General features: G+C 40.7%; 1 protein-coding gene across 2 annotated transcripts in view; it reads left to right on the forward strand.

The window, feature by feature from the left end:
• The window catches only part of SKA2 (spindle and kinetochore associated complex subunit 2), a 1,094,818-nt gene that overhangs the window by 11,215 nt on the left and 1,061,612 nt on the right, over nt 1-21,991 (forward strand). Inside the window, exons 2-4 of one of the 2 annotated variants that reach the window (XM_006154623.3) lie at nt 6,105-6,191; nt 11,737-11,913; nt 16,724-16,956. In XM_006154623.3, coding sequence (XP_006154685.1) covers nt 6,105-6,191; nt 11,737-11,913; nt 16,724-16,792 — 333 coding nt within the window. In that variant the 3' untranslated portion in view covers nt 16,793-16,956. Of the gene's footprint in view, nt 1-6,104; nt 6,192-11,736; nt 11,914-16,723; nt 16,957-21,991 lie in introns of those variants that run through there. The other variant, XM_027774248.1, reaches the window with a different exon arrangement.

Below are 21,991 nucleotides of genomic sequence, written 5' to 3' on the forward strand. Positions count from 1 at the left end.
GCTGGGCGCATGTGTGTGCTTGCCCAAAATCCCGAGAGGAGAATGGAGAAGGGATTGGACGTAGCCATACCTCCTGGCCAGTGATCCCTTGTTTTCTGTCTCTCTGTCTCTGTTTTTCCAGCAAGCGCACGTGCCCTTTAGGAAAAATTTCTCTTAAAAAAAAAAAAAGTTTTATATATACATATATATACACACACATAAATTTTTTTTTGCCAAATCAGACCATTACAATGAGTAGCATTACTAGTTATATTTTAAATATCCTATTTTTTAAAGATTTATTTATTTAATTTTATTTATTAATTCATTTCAATTTGACTATTTAAAAACACAGAGAGAGAGAGAGAGAGAGAGAGAGAAAGCAAGCTGCCAGGTCCAGAACTCAAATTGTGGTTGGCCATGTGGGAGTGTCCAGCACCTTAACCACCATGCCACCTGCTGGTCTCTGATACTTTAAATATTCTAATGCTTCTAAAAATAATATAGGTAGCTAAATTTAATTAAACAGTATCCTCAAGGCTTCCAGGAGGCTAATTTATAACTGGAGGTCCCTAAAAGTAGTTTATTAGTATTTATTTACACCACTAATCAGATGAGATGAGTTTTAGAGACTATGATTGGCTAGTAAATATCCTACCATGTAATAAAAAGTTTCATGCCTACCACTAGATCCTAGAACTCTATTGATACTGGGTCCAGGACTCAAATTGCGGTCAGCCATGTGGGAGTCCAGCAAAATATCCATTATGCCATCTGCTGGTTCCTAGTAACTTTTCATTCATTAATTCATTTATTTATTTAAATAATTATCTATTTTATTTTATTTGCTCTTATTATTTAATTTGCTATAGTGCATATGTGCTCACCAGAAAGAGAGAGCAAGAAAGCAAGCCACCAGATCTGGGACTTGAACTGTGGTCAGCCATGTGGGAGTCCAGCATCCCAACCATCACACCACCTGCTGGCCACCCCCATAACATCTTTTCTAAGTTTGATAATTTAAATTTGGATTTATTTGTAGTATATTGAAATGATAGAATTTTAAAAACATGTTTGAAATTATTTATTTTATTTTATTGTCATTATTATTATTTTAATTTGACCAGAGAGAGAGAAAGGGAAAATGAGAAAGCAAACTGTTAGGTTTGGTACTTGAACCGTGTTCAGCCATATGAGAGTCCAGAGTCTTAACCACCATGCCACCTGCCGACCCCAGAAATGATAGAATTTTAATGTTGAAAGGGACCTTAGATGCCAAGTCATTGAACGGAGAACCTCAAAGAGATGAAGGTCATGTCAGGCCTCTTAGCTGGTTGGTGATATGATCTAGAGCTTCTTCTGTGTTTCTCAGTTCTTTTTATTTTTCTGTACCCACTATCAGGTTGTGTTCAGAGGAATTATTTATTTATTTAAGTAAGTTTTGTCATAGTGCCCGTGTACTTGCCAGAGAGAGACAGAGAAGGTGAGAAATCACCCTCCCAGAGAAATGGCCACGCCACAGTTCCTTCGCCATTCTCCTCCTGGGATTTTGGGCTCACATGCACATGCATCTGGCATGATTTTCAAGCCACCAGGTCCGGACATGAACCTCACAGTCAGCCACATGGGAATCTAGCATCTAAATACCACCATGGTACTTGCTGGCTCCTGTAAGAAATTTTTAATTGATTAAAGTTCTAACTTTAGTGATACATGATTTAAAATTTTTTGTTTGTTTAAAAGAATTATTTTATTTAACTTTATTTGTTTTAATTTGACTAGAGAGGGACAGAGTGAGAGAGAGAGAAAGTGAGAAAGCAAGTTGCCAGGTCTGGGACTCGAACTGCAGTCGGCAATGTGGGAGTCCATTACCCTTAACCACCACACCACCGGCCAGCCCCATGATTTAAAACTTTTTTTAAAAAAACTTTAATTTTAGTGGGACCAGCAACTGGCATAATGGCTATGTCACTGGACTCCCATGTAGCCAACCATGGTTCGAGTCCTGGACCCAGTGGCTTAAACTCACACTACGGCATGTGTGTGCGTGCCCAAGATCCTGAGAGGAGCATAGAGGAGAAGGGATTGCGGCATGGCCATCCCCCCTGGGGGGTGATTTTTAGCTTTCTGTTTCTCTGTCTCATCTGTCTTTCTGGTGAGCGTGCACGCCCTATAGCAAAAACCTCTGAAAAAAAAAAAACCAACACTTTAATTTTAGGATAAGAATTACACCTTTTTTTATATCTATGTGACTTAATAATTTTAATGTCATGTTTAGCGCTTGATCTCACTACATGAAAAGCAGAGAAATGACAATAGAAAATATTCAATCATCTAGCTTGTTTCCTCATTTGTAAAATAAAGGTACAGATAAGAGAATTTAATATTGTCTCAATATTACCTTGGCATCCTTTTTCCTTTATTGTTCCCCACTTATTTGCTAGCCCACTGACTTCACCAATAAGCAAGTATTTCTCCTGTATATTCTCATAAAAGAGTCTACATAATTTTCCACAGAGGATCACATTCTATTCTCTAGCTTATTTTCCCCTGTCCTTTAAAAAATACTTTTAAAAATATACACATCAGGGGCTGACAGGTGGCGTGGTGGTTAAGGGTGCTTGACTCCCACATGGCTGACTGTGGTTTGAGTCCCGGATTTGGTGACTTGCTTTCTCACTTTCCCTCTCTCTCTCTCTTACTCTGTCCCTTTCTGGTCAAAATAAAATAAATAAATACATAAACAAAGTATAATAAAATAATTTTAAAGAAAATACATAACAGAATTTACCATTTTAAATATATTTAAGTGTATAGTTCAGTAGTAGGTATATTAACATTGTTGAGCAATAATCACCACCATTTATCTCTGGAGCTCCTTTCATCTGGCAAAACTAAAACTGTCTGTTAAGTAATAACTCCTGGGGATAGCTGGTGATGTGGTAGTTAAGGGCGCTGGACTCCCACATGGCCAACAGTGGTTCAAGTCCCGAAACTGGTGGCTTACTTTCTTGGTCTCTCTCTTTCTCTCTCTCTCACTCTGTCCCTTTCTGTTCAAATTAAAATATAAAATAAATAAATAAAGTAAAATAAAAAAAAATATATTTTTTGAGAGGTTTTTGCTATAGGGCACATGCACTCGCCAGAAAGACAGAGAGAGACAGAGAGACAGAATGTGAGAAATCACGCCCAATGGGGCATGGCCATGCCACAATCCTTTCTCCTCCATTTTCCTCTTGGGATCTTGGGCACACGTGCACGTGTGCCCGGCATGAGTTTAAGCCACCCGTTCTGGGACTTGAACCACAGTTGACTATATGAGAGTCCAGTGACATAGCTATTACGCTAACTGCTGGTCCCAATAATTTTTTCTTAAAAGAAAAAAAAAAAAACTCCTTATTTCCTCTTTCCAGGCTCTGGCAACCACGGTTATACCTTCTTCTTTTTTTTTTTTTAATCAATTTGAGTACAATCAATTAAGTAGAATCATGTGTTATTTTTCTTTTTAAGTTTTTTTAAGGAGTTATTTAATTTTATTTATCAATATCATTAGGTTTCTTTTTTCTTTTTTCTTTTTTTTTTAGTTTGCGACAAGGTGCTCCACCAGAGAGAGAGACAAAGAGAGAGAGAAAGTGAGAACGCAGGCCACCAGGTGTAAGACTTGAACCATGGTCAGCCATGTGGGAGTCCGGTGCCTTAACCACCACACCACCTGTTGGCCCCTTATTATTTTTTTTCTCATGTGCTGGAGAGACTGAGAGTGACAGAAAGCAAGGAATCACCCTCCCAAGGGGGCTGGCCACACTGCAATCCCTTCTCCATTCTCTTGTGAGTTTAGGTATGCATGCACATTCACCCGGTTTGAGTTTTAAGTCACCGGATCTGCGACTTGAACTGTGGTCAACTATGTGGGAAATCATTAATGTAACCATTGCGCCACCTGCTGGTCTCCATTATTTGTTTCTTCATGACTGTTTTTTTTCTCTTAGAATAAAATCCTTAGGGTTAATCCATATTACGTGGTTTGTCAGAATTGCCTTACTTTTTAAACTTGAATAATGTTCCATTGTATGTATAGTCCAGATTTTGTCTTCCTATTCCCATAATTAACAGTTGTGTGGCTTTTATCTTTTGGGCATTGTAAATAATGCCCCTGTCAACAGGGGTATACGAATATTTGAAGATCTTATTTTCAGTTCTTTTGGGTATATACCCAGAAGTGAGTGGATCATATGGTAATTCTAGTTAACATTTTTTAAATTTTCTTTTTTCTTTCTTTCTTTCTTTCTCTTTTCTTTCTTTCTTTCTTTCTTTCTTTCTTTCTTTCTTTCTTTCTTTCTTTCTTTCTTTCTTTCTTTCTTTCTTTCTTTCTTTCTTTCTTTTGCCACAGGGCACAAGCTCTTGCCAGAGAGAGAGACAGAAAGACAGCAAGAGAGAAACTGAGAAATCACTCCTCAAAGGGGATGACCAAATTCTTGTATGCTTGCTGGAGAGACAGAAAGATAGAAAGTGAAAAATCAACCCCTGGGGGGACAGCTGCATCTCAATCCCTTCTCCTCCATTCTCCTCTTGGGATTTTAGGCACACCTGGCATGAGTTTGAAGTTGCTGGGTCCAGGACTCGAACTGTTGTCGACTACATAGAAGTCCAGCTATGTAACCATTACGCCATCTGCTGGTGCCAGGGCCTACTTCTTTTTGGTGCCATCTATGAATAATACATTTGGGCCACTAGGTGTTATAGAAAATCATAACCTAGTCTCTTGTTTATTTATTTATTTATTTATTTTGAGAAGTTTTTGCTATAGGGTAAGTGTGCTTGCCACAGAGAGAGACGAAAAGACAGAAAGCGAGAAATCACCCCCCGGGGGATGGCCATACGACAATCCCTTCTCCTCCATTCTCCTCTTGAGATTTTGGGTATGCACGTACACACGCCTGGCGTGAGTTTAAGCCACCAGATCTGGGACTCAAACTGTGGTCGACTGCATGGGAGTCGAGCAACATAGACATTACACCATCTGCTGGTCCCATATTCTTGTTTTATTTTTCTTTTTTGAGAGAGTTTTGCTATAGGGCCCGTGTGCTTACCAGAAAGACAGAGAGACACAGAGGCAGAAAGTGAGAAATCACTCCTTAGGGGGGATGGCCATGCCACAATCCCTTCTCCATTCTCCTCTCGGGATCTTGGGCATGCACGCACATGCGCCTGGCATGAGTTTAAGCCACCTGGTCCAGGACTCAGACCGCAGTCAACTACATGGGAATCCAGTGACGTTGCCATTAGGCCAGCTGCTGGTCCCATATTCTCTTGTTTTTTAAAAAATTATATCCATTGTCCTTATTTTATTTTATTTATTTTTGTCTCTCACAGTGAGAGACAGAGAGAGCAAGAAGGAAAGCAAGAAAGCAGGCTGTCAGGTCTGGGCTCAAACCCTAGTCAGCCATGTGGGAGTTCAGCAGACATAATTACCATGCCACCTGCTGGCCCCATAACCCATTCTCTTGAAAAGAAGATACTACTTAATGGACTGTATAAGATTATGTTGAACTTTAAGCAGAACTAAGGGACCAGCAGGTTGCCTAATGGTTGCGTTGCTGGATTCCCACATGGCCAAACACAATCTGATTCCAAAGAAAGCTGCTTGAAACTTACGCCAGGTGCTTATGTGTTAGTGACCAGGGTACTGAGAGGAGAATGGAGAAGGGATTGTGACATAGCCACGCTGCTAAGGGCTGATTTCTCATTCTCTGTCTGTCTCCTGCGTACACACGTGCCCTATTGCAAAAATCTCTCTAAGCAATAAAGAAAAAAACCCAAAAACTAAACTTTGAGCAGAATCCCAGGCCTTGTGGCTTAAAGAAACATGTTGGGCTTATGTGTCTGTGTGTGTGTGTGCCCCAAATCCCTAGTGGATGGAGAAGTAAAGCAAACATGATTGCTACATGACTGTGCCCTGTGGGGGTGCTTTCTTGCTTTCCCTATCTCTATGGTGAGTATACACCCCCTCTGATAAATGTTTTAAAAAGTGTTTAATGCATATTATTATATTAAAAAATGTAAAGAGAAAAGAAAGAATGAAGTATCATATAGTTTACAAAATAATTATTTTTGCTGATCTTTAGTTCCAGAAAGCTGACTCTGATCTGGATTACATTCAGTACAGACTGGAATATGAAATCAAGACCAATCACCCTGATTCAGCAGGCGAGGTAATCTAAATAACTCTTTTTTTTAAAAAAAAGAATTATTTTATTTAACTTTATTTATTTATTTATTTTAATTTGACCAGAGAGGGGCAGAGTGAAAGAGAGAGGGAAAGTGAGAAAGCAAGCCACCAGGTCTGGAACTCAAACCATGGTCTTCCCTGTGGGAGTCCAGCGCCCTTAACCACCATACCACTTGCCGGCCCCAATAAATCTTTTTAACTGAATATTTTATTAAAAAGCTTTCCGATGGTATGTCTAATAGTAATGGATTATAGCAGTTTATAGAATTTTAAAATCTTCTGTTGAAAACTTGGCAACAGTACACTGGAGAGGTAGTGCTAAAAATGAAATTTGTGGCTACTTTTATATTTTATTTTATTTTATTTTTTTGAGAGGTTTTTGCTATAGGGCACATGCACTCGCCAGAAAGATAGAGAGAGACAGAGAGACAGAAAGTGAGAAACCCCCCCAATGGCAGATGGCCATGCTGCAGTCCCTTCTCCTTCATTCTCCTCATGGGATCTTGGGCACACACGCACACACACCCGGCTTGAGTTTCAACTACCAGATCTGGGACTTGAACCGCAGTCAACTACATGGGAGTCCAGTGACATAGCCATTATGCCAACTACTGGTGCCCCGCCCCCCCTTTTTTTTAGAGAGAGATTTTCACTATAGGGTCATGCACTCACCATAAAGTGAGAAATCATCCCCAGAGGATACCCATACCATAATCCCTTCTCCTCCAGTGTCCTCTTGGGATTTGAACATGCATGTACATGTGCCCAGTGTGAGTCTTAAGTCAGGGGTCCTAAGACTTACACTGTGGTTGACTACGTGGGAGTCCAGCCATGTAAGCATTACACCATCTGCTGGTTCCCTCTACCTTTTTTTTTTTTTTTTTTAAGTTTTTAAATTTCTGTCTTCCCTGCCATTAATTACTACTATCTATCTCCAGAACTTTTCCCATCCTCTAGCTGAAAGTCTGTAGACATTAAACAATAACTCCATATTCCCCTCTCTCTGTATCCCCTGTCAACCACAATTGTACTTTCTGTTTCTAAGAATTTGAGTATTCCGGTACCGCATACAAGTTGAGTCATATAATATTTATATATATATATATATATTAAGCCACCGGGTCCGAGACGCGAACCGCGGTCCACTACGTGGGAGTCCAGCGACATAGCCATTACGCTAACTGCTGGTTCCCAATATTTATATTTTTTGTGACTGGTTTATTCACTTAGCATATTATTTTCAAGATTCATTGGGTACGTGCACTTGCCAGAAAGACAGAGACAGACAGAGAGACAGAAAGCAAGAAATCATCCCCAGGGGGCATGGCCACGCCGCAGTCCCTTCTCCTCCACTCTCCTCTCAGGATCTTGGGCACGCACGCACACACACCTGGCCTGAGTTTAAGCCACTGATCTGGGACTCGAATCACAGTTGACTACATGGGAGTTCAGTGATATAGCCATTTTGCCAACTGCTGGTCCCAATTTATTTATTTTTTTTAAGAGAGATTTTTGCTACAGCATCCGTGCACTTGCAGAGACAGAGAGGCAGAAAGACAAAGTAAGAAATTACCCCCTGGGTGAGAAAGGGAAAGTGAGAAAGCAAGCTGCCATGTCTAGGACTTGGACTGTGTTCGGTCATGTGGGAGTCCAGCACCTTAACCATCATGCCACCTGCTGTCCCTGGTAGTAACATTTTTTTTACAAGAATTATTTTATTTTAGTTTTTTAATTTATTTTAATTTGACCAGAGATGGGTAGAGTGAGAAAGAAAGAAGAAGAGAGGAAAGCAAGAAAATAAGCCACCAGGTCCGAGACTTGAACCATGATCAGCTATGCGGGAGTCCATCGCCCTTAACCATCATGCCACCTGCTGGCCCCATGTTTTTAAAATTATTTTATTTAGCTTTATTTATTTTAATTTAACCAAAGAGAGACATAGTGAGAGAAAGAGGGAAAGCAAGAAAGCAAGCCACCAGGTCAGGGACTCGAACTGCAGTCTGCCATGTGGAAGTCCAGCACCTTTAACCACCACGCCACCTGCCAGCCCCTGGTATGAGTTTTAAGTCACTGGGTTTGGGACTCAAACCTTGGTCAACTACGTGGGAATCCAGCGACATAACCATTATGATATCTGCTGGTCTTAGGCATTCTTATTAATAAAAATTTTCTACTATAGAAAATAAAGACTAAACATTTTACTACCCATAATTTATTTCTGTCTTCACAATTTTGCTTGTTTATTATTAGAGTTTATAAATATTGCTTTTATATTAGCCCTGTTGCATACTGCTTTTCTTGTTTTCACAACTTCTTTTTCTGGAGTTGATTTTTTTTATTTTATTTTTTATTTTCTTTTTAATCTGTTACAGGTCATTTGCACTCATTAGAGCCAGAGAGAGGGAAAGTGAGAAAGCAAATCGCCAGGTCCAGGACTCAAACCATGGTTAGCCATGTGCGAGTCTAGTGTCTGAACCTCCATACCACCTGTTGACTCTCAATTTTTTTTTTTAAAGAATTATTTATTTATAAATTTCATTTGTTGTTGTTGTTATTATTATTATTATTTGAAAAAAGAGAGAGAAGGAGAAAGGGAAAGGGAGAAAGCTAGGCGCCAAGTCTGCGACTTGAACAATGGTCAGCCATGTGGGAATCCAGTGCCTTTAACCATGCCTTTAACCACTACGCCACCTGCTGGCCCTGTTTTTCTTTCTTTTTTTTTTTTTTTTAATTTCAGTTTGCATAGTTTTTTTTTTAATGTAATTACCATTATTTTAGCGCATTCACTCCCCAAAAGAGAGGGACAAAGAGATAGGGAGAGGAGAAAGCAACCCCCATGGGGCATGAACATGCCTCAATCCCTTCTCTCTCATCTATTCTTCTTTTTGGAATTTTGGGCACATATGTACATATGACTGTGTTTCTCAAACCACTGGGTTAGGGACTCAAACCATGCAGTTGGCCATATATAGGATCTAGCTATCTTAACCACTAGGCCACAGAGCTGGACCAACTTTTCTTTTTCTTTTTTTGATTTGCTATAGGGTGTGTACACTCACCAGAAAGAGAGAGAGAATCACCCCCTGAGGAGGGTTGGCTATGCCGCAATTCCTTCTTCATTCTACTCTTGAGATTTTGGGCACACACACACGTATGCACAGCAAGTTTTTTTAAGCCTCCAAGTCTGGGCATTGGACTGCATATTTAGCCATGGGGGATCCAGCCACCTTCGACCATGCCCCTGGCTGGCTTACAAGTTTTCTAATAAAATCGTAGAACTCTTAACATTGTCAGACACACTATATAACCCAAGTTTTGTTTTCTTTTTTGTGGGAGAGGTTTTTGCTATTGGGTGCATGCACTCGCCAGAAAGACGGAGAGAGACAGAAAGCGAGAAATCACACACCCCCCTCCCCCCTCCCGCCCCCGCCGGGGAGATAGCCATGCTGCAGTCTCTTCTTTTCTATTCTCCTCTCAGGATCTTGGGCATGCAAGCACATGTACCTAGTGTGAGTTTCAGCCACTGGGCCAGGACTTGAACCACAGTCAACTACATGGGAGTCCAGCGACATAGGCATTATGCCAACCGTTGGTCCCACGTTTCACTTTCTTGCATGGCAGCGTTCCTCTTGTGCTGTCCATCTTCCTGTACCAGTCTGACATCCTGCGCTGTAGGCTTCCTGTATAGCTCTTCTAGGATTCTTTTTTTTGAGAAAATTTTTTGCTATAGGGCATGTGCACTTGACAGAGAGACAGAAAGAGGCAGAGAGACAGAAAGCCAGAAATCATCCCCAGGAGAGATGGCCATGTCTTAATCCTTTCTCCATTCTCCTCTCAGGATCTTGGGCATGCTCGCACTCGTGCCTGGTGTAAGTTTTAAGTCTCCAGGTCTGGGACCCAGTCAAGGTAAACTATGTGGGAGTCCAGCGCACAACCATTACATTATCTGCTGGTCCATTTTCTAGAATTTTTAAAATTTATTTATTTTAATTTGACCAGAGAGGAACAGTGAGAAAGAGAGCGAGGGGGGGCAGAGGAGAAAGCAAGCTGCCAGGTCTAGGATTTGAACTGTGTGGGAGTCCAGCGCCCTTCTTAACCACCATGCCAGCTGCGGGCCCCTATTTTCTAGGATTTTTAAAAAGTCATTTTGATAATTCCCCTTGTTTTGCACCTGAATTGGTTCACATCATATGTTACATGCTCATTTTTTAAAGAGTTACTTATTTCATTTTGTTATTATTATTTTTAAATTTGCTACAGTGCACAAGTACTTACAAGAGACAGAGAAAGTGAGAAAGCAAGTCGTCAGGTCTGGAAATCCAACTGGTTGACCATGTGGGAGTCTAGCACCCTAACTGCCACACCACCTGCTGGCCTCCATATATTACTCTCTTTAGTAGCTTATTTCCTTGTTCTCATGAATCATAGCCTTTAGATGCTTCTGGATTAAGAATACACCAGTTGGGGCCAACAGGTGATATGGCAGTTAGGACGCTGGACTCCCACATGACTGACTGCAATTTGAGTTTCAGATCTGGTGGCTTGCAGTCTCATTTTCTCTCTCTGGTCAAATTAAAAAGTAATGATAAATAAATAAAATTAGATAAATAGTTATTTTTTAAAACCCTCCTTTTTTTGGGGGGGGCAGCAGGTGGGGCCAGCAGGTGGCATGGTGGTTGAGGGTACAGAACTCCTCCATTCTCCTTAGGATTTTTGATATGCACACACATGCACCCATTGTGGTTTTTTTGTTTGTTTGTTTTTGTTTTTGTTTTCATCCAGTGTGTTTTAAGCTGCTGGGTCTGGGACTCAAACCATGGTCAACTATGTGGGAGTCTAGCGACATAACCATTACATCATCTGCTGGTCCCAGGATCTAAGTCTTAGTACTTTTTTCTTCCCCACCTTCCATTCTCTGTCATATAGTTACATAATTAAATATTCAACAATGTTGGGAATGGAGGGTAATGATTAAGGCAGCTAGACTCCCACATGGCTGCCTATGGTACAAGTCCTGGACCTGGCAGCTTGCTTTCTTACTTTCCCTTTTTTTTTTTTTTGGGGAGGGTTTTGTTTTTGGGGGGTACTCGCCAGAAAGACAGAGAGACAGAGAGACAGAAAGCTAGAAATCACTCCCTAGGGAAGATGGCCACGCTGCAACCCCTTCTCCTCCATTCTCCTCTCAGGATCTTGGACATGCATGCACACGTGCCTGGCATGAGTTTAAGCCACTGGGTCTGGGACTTGAACTGTGGTCAACTACATGGAAGTCCAGCAACATAGCCATTACGCCAACTGCTGGTCCAAGCTTTCTAACTTTCCTTCTCTCTCTGGTCGACTTCAATAATAATAATAATAATAATAATGATAAAAAGACAATAAAATTAAATAAAATAAGTCTTTAAAAATATTCAACAGTGTTTATTTAGATAGATGATAGAATATGTTGTATATATTTTAATTCATAAAAAGAAGCTTAATTTTTCTTTTCCATGATTTAATACATATTAATTTTTCTCCTGATGCAGAAAAATCCAGTTACACTCTTAAAGGAATTGTCAGCGATAAAATCTCGGTATCAAACTTTGTGTGCACGCTTTAAACCAGTTGCTGTTGAACAGAAAGAGACTAAGAGCCGCATCTGTGCTACTTTGAATAAGACTATGACTATGATACAAGAGCTACAAAAGCAGACAGACGTGGAGGTAATGCTTTCAACTGGCAAGCTGTATTTGCATAATTTTAATTCTGAGTGTTACTTTAAAAGGTAACCACTTGGGGCCAGCAGGTGATATGGTGGTTAAAGGTACTGGACTCCCACATGACCGACCGTGGTTTGAGTCCTGGACCTGCTAGTTAGCTTTCTCACTTTCCCTCTCTATCTCTTTCTCTGTCTCTCTTTGACCAAACTGGAAAATAATAATAATAAATAAAATAATTCTTTAATTAAAAAAAGGTAAACTCTTAGTAATTTACAGTTTGAAGTTTAGCCATCAGTTTGAATTCTTTTTTTTTTTTTTTGAGAGATTTTCACTGTAGGGCGCGTGCGCTCGCCAGACAGACAGAGAGAGACATAGAGACAGAAAGCGAGAAATCACCCCCCAGGGGGGATGGTCACGCCGCAATCCCTTCTCCTCCATTCTCCTCTCGGGATCTTGGGCACGCACGCACACACGCCCGGTGTGAGTTTGAAGCCACCGGGTCCGGGACACGAACCGCGGTCGGCTACGTGGGAGTCCAGCGACATAGCCATTACGCTAACTGCTGGTTCCCAGTTTGAATTCTTTATAGAAGCAAGATTTTTTTATTTTTTTAAATTAACTAATTAATTAATTTTAATTTGACCAGAGAGGGATAGAAGTGAGAGAGAAAAAGAGAGAGAAGAAGAATGAGAAAGCAAGCTGCCAGGTCTGGGATTTGAACCTTGGTTGGCCATGTGGGAGTCCAGTGCCCTTAACCACCAAGCGCCCTGCTGTCCCCACAGTGAAGTGTTTTTTGTTTTTGTTTTGTAGTTTGAGATAGGTTGTGTGCATTCATCAGAGACAGAAAGAGAGGGACAGATAGAGAAAGTGAGAAAACACCCCCAGAGAAGATAGCCATCCTGCCATCCCTTCTCTTCCATTCTCCTCTCAGGATTTTGGGCATGCACGCACATGTGCCTGGCATGATTTTTAAGCCACTTGGTCTGGGACTTGAACTGCATAGTCAGCCATGTGGGATCCATCTGCCTTAACGTCCGCACCACCTGCTGACCCCAAGTGTGATTTTTTTTTTTTATACCTTGAAACATCGTAGTAAAATGGTGAGACTGAGAAGTCTGAAATATCTATACCAGCAACTTTTTTTTCTCCTTCAATTGGGTTGGCAGGCATGAGTAGGTTTGTACCTTATCCATTCCCTTCCTCCATTTTTCATACCCATCTCACTTAGTATGAGAATCTTTATAATTATGAGCCTAAATCACTTATGTGTAAGACTTTGGATATGTCGGAGCATACAAAAGGATATAAACTGCTGACCCAGACACTAAGATTTTAACTTGGTATCTCAGATATTTGGCAGTATTTTCATTTTCTATCAAGGAGAAAAAGAGATTTAAAAAGAAAAGATAGGCTATATCTCGATGCACTCAACAGAACTAAATTAAGTGGATGAAGGATAGCCAACACGTTTTTTTCTCAGGTGCTGGCTGGCAACGGCTGCTCAGCGTTGTAATAAGGATCTGTCTCTCCATGTAAAAGCAAATAGGGATATAGCCATGAGAAGGAGGAGCAGCAGCATACATATGTTCATTTGCCAACTATAAAGTATAATTTGCCTCTTAAGATACTTGAATTCTGGGGGCCGGCAGGTGGCATGGTGGTTGGGAACGCTGGACTCTCACATGGCTGACCATGGTTCAAGTTCCAGACCTGGCAGCTTGCTTTCTCACACTCTCTCTCTCTCTCTCCCTCGCTCACTCTGTCTCTCCCTGGTCAAATTAAAGTAAATAAATAATTAACTAATGAAATAAATCAAATAATTCTTTAAAAAAAAAAAGATACTTGAATTCTGGATTTGTTGGGGCCGGCATGTGGCATGGTAAAGTTAAATAAAGTTAAATAAAACAATTATTTTTAAAAAATGCTTTAGATATATCTGTTATGCCACAAGGAAATGAATAGTTGTGGGAAGGGCAATTAAAAATGAAATAGAGTTGGGGTTGAACCATGGTCAGCCATGTGGGAATCCAGCACCTTTAACCACCATTACCACCTATTGGCCCCCGTTTTTCATTGTATTAATGTGAACATGTTTGGCAAAAGTTTATTAGGCAAACCAGCTGAATATCAGAATCACATAGCTTCTGGGGCTATTTTATAGAGTCGGCTTTCCAATAGCCACATGTGGTTATATAAAGTAATGTAATAATGTTGAAAATCAGTTCTTCATCTACTGATTGGAGAGTGCAGATATGGAATACTTCTAGCATCACAGAAAGTTTAATTGGATAGCACTGCCCTAGAGATTCCAATTCTGTAGGTCTGGTGTGCTCCAGATTTGGCAGTCTCTCTAGAGATGACCTATTTAGTTAGGTAGATTTGTAAGCACTTGAGTGATTCTTCATGTTGTTCCTCCTATTAATTCCTGATATAACTTTGTTTCAGCCTGCCCATTTGCTGATGCTCTGCAAAGCTCCCCTATGACCTCCCTGTAGCTTCCTTTCTTCCTTTTGCTTTTGCCCTTACCTGCTTCTGGTAGATACTGTTTGGCTAGTTGTTTTCTCAGCAACTGTTCTCTTTTCCTGTCTACCAGAGCACTGACTTTTTTCTTTTCTTTTTTAAGGAAAAAGAATCCCCCAATGGGATGTGGTTATTCCATAGTCTCTCTTTCTCCATCTGGCTGGGACCCTGGACATGCAAGCACACATCCCTAGCATGTCTCTCAAGCTACCAGGGCCATGACTGTACCCATGGTGACTATGTGGGATCTGGCTCTCTTAACCATTAGGTTGGGGGCCAGCCAGTACTGACCTTTTTAAGATGTGTGTCGTCCCTTTCAGTCATGTGTCTGAGGTGAAGGTGGCTCCATCCTCAGTTTTAGAGGTGTACCTGATTGGCAAATGAAATGGATTTTCTTTTAACATTGGTTGAGGAATAGATTTATAACTCAAATGACATGTGGGGAGAAAGTATGGAAGTAGGTAACTTGAGTGCGTTTCCTTACTGCTAACAGAACCTTGAGAGAGAAGTCATTTTTTCTTTTTTGAACATGGTGTATGATAATTAGCACTATTTGAACCATTTTACTGTCAGTTGGAGGGTACAGCCACCATCAATGATTTCAGAATTGTGAGATGGAAAAAACTGAGTCCTCACATTGTTAAGTTGGTGAATAAGTCGACCCTGAAGTCTTCCCTTCTTTTCTTATTATTTATCCATCTAAAATGTTTCTGTTACTTGCAGCTGAAAGCATCTAAATTAGTCTACGAAATTTAGCTCAAGTCTCTACTTGCCTGAGAAGATTTCTAGATGGATTTTATTTATAGCTTTTTCTTGCCTTTTGTGTGTGTGTGTGTGTGTGTGTGTGTGTGTGTGTGTTTGTGGCTGTAGGGCACATGCACTGGCTTGCTGGAAAGAAAGGGAAAAAAAGAAGGAAAGTGAGAAAGTACCCCCAGGGGGATGACCACATCTCAATCCCTTCTCCATTCTGCTCTTGGGAGTTTGGGCATGCACAGACACGTGCCTGTTGTGTTTTATAAGTAACTGGGTCCAGGACTCGAACTGCATAGTTTGCCATGTGGGATCTAGCTACCTTAACCACTATGCCACCTGACTGGCCCTGTTTACACAATACTTTTAGAATATGACATCCAAATCTGACTTGTTTGGTTCTGTTAAATTAGGGATCTTAAATTGATTTATTTCTCGGGCTTGTTTCTTTAGCTTCCTAACAAGTTCAGAAGCTCAAACATCACAGTACCTTGTATATAAATAGCAACATACCTCTTTTCCCCTTCCTTTCCTTTCCTAAACTGTAGTTATATACATAATAAAAGCTAAATGGAGGGGCCAGTGGGTGGTGCAGGTGGTTAAGATGCTGGACTCTCACATTGCTGATGACAGTTTGAGTCCCAGACTTGGTGGCTTGTTTTCTCACTTTTTCCTCTCTCGTTCTCTGTCTCTCTCTGGTAAGCACACATGCCCTATAGCAAATTTTAAAAATAACAATAAAAAAAAAAGTGGTTTTTTTTTTTTTTGAGAGGTTTTTGCTATAGGGCACATGAGCTCTCCAGAAAGAGAGACAGGGAGACAGAAAGTGAGAAATCACCTCCCGGGGGATGGCCGTAGTCCCTTCTCCATTCTCCTCTCGGGATCTTGGGCATTCATGTACATGCGCCCGGTGTGAATATAAGCCACCGGGTCCGGGACTTGAACCACGGTTGACTACATGGGAGTCCAGCGACATAGCCATTACACCAACTGCTGGTTCCCCATTTAGCTTTTTTAATATACTTAATATTAAGAATTATGGTATTGGGGTAATGGCTACGTCGCTGGACTCCCATGTAGTCAACCGCGGTTTGAGTCCTTGACCGGTGGCTTAAACTCACATTGAGCACGTGGGTGTATGTGCCCAGGATCCCGTGAGGGGAATGGAGAAGGGATTGTGGTGTGGCCATCCTCCCTGGGGAGTGATTTCTTGCTTTCTGTCTCTCTTTCTCTCTCTGTCTTTCTGGCGAGCATGTGCACCCTGTAGCAAAAACCTCTATTTAAAAAAAACAAAAAAGCTAAATGGAAACATTTATTAGGTGACAAAGCAGAAATTAATTCTTTTAAAAATAATTATTTAACTTTATTATTATTATGTTCCAGTTTGATCAGATAGAGAGGGACAGTGAGAAAGCAAGCTATCAGGACTTGAACCATGGTTGGCCACGTGGGGTCCAGAGTCTTTAATCAAAACACCACCTGCTGGCCCCTAACTCACAGTCTTTAAAGTTTGTTTAAAATATTTTTATCATTTGTTTTGTAGCTGGCACCACTGACTGAAGAAGAGAAAACTGCAGCAGACTACTTAAAATCTCACATGCCAGATTTATGAAGCAATGGAATTGCAGAGTGGAACAATACTGGAGAAGAGAACAATTCGAAACTTAGGAAGATATCTTTTAACACTTGATGAGTAGAGGTGGGGGGCTGTGAAGGAGGAGGTTTGGTTTGAGACTAGACAGTAAAGCCTTTCAAAAAAGAGGAGACTATACAAAGTGCAGAAGCCAGGATCAGATGTGCATGTCTATAGTCCAAGACTGGGGAGGTTGAGGCAAAGGACTGTTAGTTTGAGGAAAGTGAGAAGGTACCCCAGCAACATAGCAAGACCATGTCACAAAGAAAAAGAAAGAAGGGCATAGGTAGGGAGGGTTTTTTTCAGTTATCTTCTAAATATTGCTGCTTCTCCTCAGTCCCCTTAAAATTATTCTCTATGTCCTTATCAATGTATTATTTGTTCCTCAACAAATAATTTTTCCTTTTTTAATTTGCCATAGTGCAGGTTTGCTTGCCAGAGACAGACAGATAAAGTGAGAGTGCACCCTCCCGGGGGAATGGCCATGGATATTGGGGCACGCACTGACATCTTCAAGCTGCTGGGTTAGGAACATGAACCACGCAGTTGGCCACGTGGGATCCAGCCGCATCAACAGTCACACCATATTCTTGCCCTCCCAAACCTGTGGATGACTCCTAAATATAAAGTTTATCAGCTCTGGATCCACATTTCCAATAAAACCTACTACCTGAATATTATAATTGAACATGTCCAAAATACTTAGTGAGTTTATTATTTTCCTGATGGCCACTGTCCTGTTAGCTGGAATTGAAACCTATGCAACCATTGCTTCCCTTTATTTTCTCAGTCAATAAAACTTCTGATTTTGTCTTTGGAATGGTCAGTCTCCAACCTCGACTTTATCCTCAATCTCACTATCTTAATGTAGATGTTTTATTTCTCATCTGGATTATACTAATCGTTTTATCCCATGTAACTAGGATGTTTTTATGTATTAATATATGTTGAAGAACTGACATGCCTGTTCTTTAGAAGTAATCTGCAAACAATTTCTTCAGGCATTTCTACATGTATGCAAATTATTATTTACAAAAAAGATGGGTTATACCATACATCGTATTGCAACTGTAGTTAGTTTTAAATTTTTTAATACTTTTTTATATTTTATAATGTCATTTCACACATCCACCACTGTTTTTAACAGCTGAAATCCATTATATGGATTTATCATAATTTTTATTCATTCCTTTTGATAGGCATTTAAGCTGTGTATTATACCAGTAACATAACAGGTAAGCTGTATAATTGCAAGTTACACAAAGAATAGCAAATTAGATTTGTCTTTAGGGGAAGGTGGCAAAGTCAGCTTAAATTTAATTAATTAATTAATTAATTTTAAGAGAGATTTTTGCTATAGGGTGCATGTGCTTGTCAGAGAGAATCTGAGAGACAGAGTGGGAATTCACCCTCTTGGGGGGATGACCATGCCATAATCCCTTCTCTTCCATTCTCCTCTTGGGATCTTGGACACACATAGACATGCACCTGGCATGAGTTTCAAGTTGCTGGGTCTGGGACTCAAACCTCAGTCAACTATGTAGGAGTCCAGTGACATAACCATTACACCATCTGCTGGTTCCATGTTTTATTTATTTATTTAAAAAGAATAATTTTATTTATTAATTTATTTCTTAAAAGAATTATTTTATTTAACTTCATTTATTTTTTAATTTGATTAGAGAGGGAGAGTAAGAGAGAGAGAAAAAAAGAAAGAGAAAACAAGAAGGCAAGCTACCAGGTCCAGGACTTGAACAGTCATCAGCCACATGGGAGTCCATTACCCTCAACCACCACACCACATGCCAACCCCTTAATTAATTATTATTATTTTTGTTTTTGGAGAGGTTTTTGCTATATGGTACGTGTACTCGCCAGAAAGAGAGAGACAGAGAGACAGAAAGCTAGAAATCACCCCTGGGGGGATGGCCACACTGCAATCCCTTCTCCCATTCTCCTCTCAGGATCTTGGGCATGGATGCACATGTGCCTGGTGTGAGTTTAAGCCACTGGGTCCAGGGCTTGAACTGCGGTCGACTATATGGGATTCCAGTGACATAGCCATTACACCAACTGCTAGTCTCAATTTATTTTTACTTGACTAGAGAGAGAGGGAAAGTGAGAAAGCGAGCTACTAGGTCCCAGACATGAACCGTGGTTGGCCATGTGGGAGTGTCCAGCACCTCAACCAGCACACCACCTGCTGGCTCCCCCTTATTTTATTTATTTATTTATTTTTTTAAGAGAGATTTTTGGTATAGGGTACTTGTGCTTGCCAGAAAGAGAGACAGAAAGCAAGAAATCACCCCCCTAGGGAGGATGGCCATGCTGCAATCCAATCCCTTCTCTGTTCGCCTCTCAGAATCTTGGGCACACACACATCCAGAATGAGTTGAAGCTACCAGGTCTGGGACTCCAACCATAGTTGACTACCATGCCATCTGCTGGTCCCATATTTTATTTTTTAAAGTTTGTTCTTTCCAGGGCCAGCAGGCGGCATGGTGCCTAAGGACACTGGACTCCCACATTGCCGACTGCAGTTCTAGTCCCGGACCTGGTGGCTTGCTTTCTCACACTCTCTTTCTCTCTCCCTTCTTCCCTCTCTGGTCAAATTAAAATAAATAAATAGATAAAATAATTAATTTTTAAAAAGTTCTTAATAAAGTTTGTTTCTTTGAGCTAGAAAGAGAGAGAGGGACAGGGCTCCAAGCAGGTCATGGCAATGTACCCCCAGCTCTCAGCCTACCCCAGATGATGGGCAAGCATGTGTGCCTGGAGTACTCAAGAATTCTCTAGACCTGATGCAGGGACCTTCCCATGTGTGATTGTCTCACAGAGATTCATTTTACTGCTGTGCCATTGTGTCCCCCCGAGATTCTGATGGAGCAGATCACAGACTCGTCATCCCCAGGGCTTAGCAAATGACTTTGGTTTAGCATCCTATCAACTAAATTATGTTTTGCTCAAGTTAGGCAGACTCTGACTCTGTACTTGTAACCAATAGCCCCTAAAGTAGTCTGGATTTTTGTCATTTTTCACTATTATGAACTAGTGTGTGATAAATCCTTAAACATTTTTGGGTTCTTGGGTAAACATACAAGAACCTGTTTTAATATTTGTCATATCTTGCAATTTGTCTTATTTTCTATAGTTTCTTGAGAGCAAGGACCACTTTCATTATCCTTAGAATCCCAGGCACAGTATTGTGTTTCATAAATAGTTTCTCTAATTGAGGTAAAACTGACATAAGATTACCCATTAATTGTTATTATTTTTTGCTATAGGGTGTTGCACTCACACAAAAATCACCCCCTGGGGATGACCACACCACAATCCCTTCTCTGCTCCTCTCGAGACTTTGGACACTCAGGTGCACGCACCTGGTGTGATTTTTAAGCCGCTGGGTCCAGGACTCGAACCACACAGCCAACCATGTGGTATCCAGTGCCTTAACCTTCACACAATCTGCTGGATCCTTAGCCATTATTTTAGTACAACTGAGGGCATTTTAGCATAGGTAGTGTTGTGTAACCATCAACTCCATGTGGTATTCAGATCATAAATAATTTTTAGTCCGCAGCTTTTTTTTTTTCAGGTTGAATTGCTCTTTTATTTACTTTTATCATAATTCACATATAACAGTTGTATATTTTTATGGAGTACAATGGTTTTTCAAAACATGTTTTCATTGTGTACTGATCAAATTAGAGCAGTAAACCCATCTACTAGGACAATTTATCACTGGGCTTTTTCTGTATGCTATTTTTAAAATTTGTAGTTTCTTACATATAATTTTGGTGCGGGTACAGTATTTTTTTTAAATCCACATGTATTCATTGGTTTCAGAGCTTATTCTATTGGCATTTCTAATTTAAAGCACATTGAGTGACTTGCTTTATCTTTTTTAGGGGAGCATTAAGTTTTTATTTATTATCTTCTTTTTAAGGACAACATATAAAATAGGGTAACTCATTCTGTTTTTTGGATTAAAATTCTTTTTGTTGTCTCTGCTAAACCCCACTGCCTATTCTAATCATCTTCCACACTGGTCAGTAGCCGGTTAACCTTAAATTGTATTTTACCCATGGCTCACAGTTAAAAAAAAAAAATGTTGCTATCCACTGCACTTCTAAGTCCAAATGCCTGATAGTCAAAGAACTTTTTTCTGGCTTATAAGAAGACTTTAAAGTTTGTGAAAAATTACAACTAAAGTAAGAGTTTATTTTGGTGCAAGAAAAAATTGTTTTTTATAACATTTCCCATAAATTCTTTTTTTAGAATTATTTTAATTGGCTTTGCTTATCTATTTATTTACTTATTTTAATTTGACGGGGGGGGGGGGAGGGGGGAGAACACGCGGCCAGATCCGGGACTGGAACAGCAGTCAACCACGTGGGAGTCCAGCGCCCTTAACCACCCCGCCACCTGCTGGCGTCCCCATTAATTCTTCATATTGATTCTCTACATGTGTACTGCAGGTTAAGTATAATAAATAATTGTGCAATAACCTTGAAAGGAAAAGTTAAATTCAAATTGAGATTTTGATGTGCACATCTTGTCTCATACACCTCCAATTCTTGCAGTCTTTACCCATCTCATCGACAGCAAATTGCAAAAGCTGATCCCAATGATAAACAACCCCAATATAGCTGATACCCTTTTCAGTAGTTCCATGGCCACTGCTCAACTCTGAAAGAAATGAAGGGTAGGGTGTGGGCCTGAACGTCTTCTGTGGCCCGGCCCACCCATCACCCAACAGGGAGGCACCTCTTTAGACTTTAGGGCCAGAGCTTCCCAAATTTATTACCTTCGGTAGGTCGTTTTTTTAAGCCATAGATTAAAATCTGGGCTTCCTCAGAGATACACTAACCACATATCCTCTGCACTGGATTTTCTCAAAGCATGGGCCACACAACACCTGCAGAGAAATCACCGGAGAGGTGCTTGAAAACAGATTTCCTGGGCCCGGGCCAAGAATCCGAATATTTAGGGGTGTGGCTGCAAAGTCCGCCTTTTCCATACCCACGCCAGGTGGCTCCGGTCTCTGGCGCGCCAAAGTTTGAGACCCGTGTGGCACCGCCCCTCCGCCGAGTAGGGCGAACGTAGCGTAGTCTCGAGCTCCCGCGGTCCGCGGCAACTTAAGGCCCATGGCCCGCACCCCTGCGGCTGCGCCCCGCC

This window comes from Tupaia chinensis, unplaced genomic scaffold (assembly GCF_000334495.1).
Source record: "Tupaia chinensis unplaced genomic scaffold, TupChi_1.0 Scaffold000416_1, whole genome shotgun sequence".
In the NCBI taxonomy this organism is placed as follows: domain Eukaryota; kingdom Metazoa; phylum Chordata; class Mammalia; order Scandentia; family Tupaiidae; genus Tupaia; species Tupaia belangeri.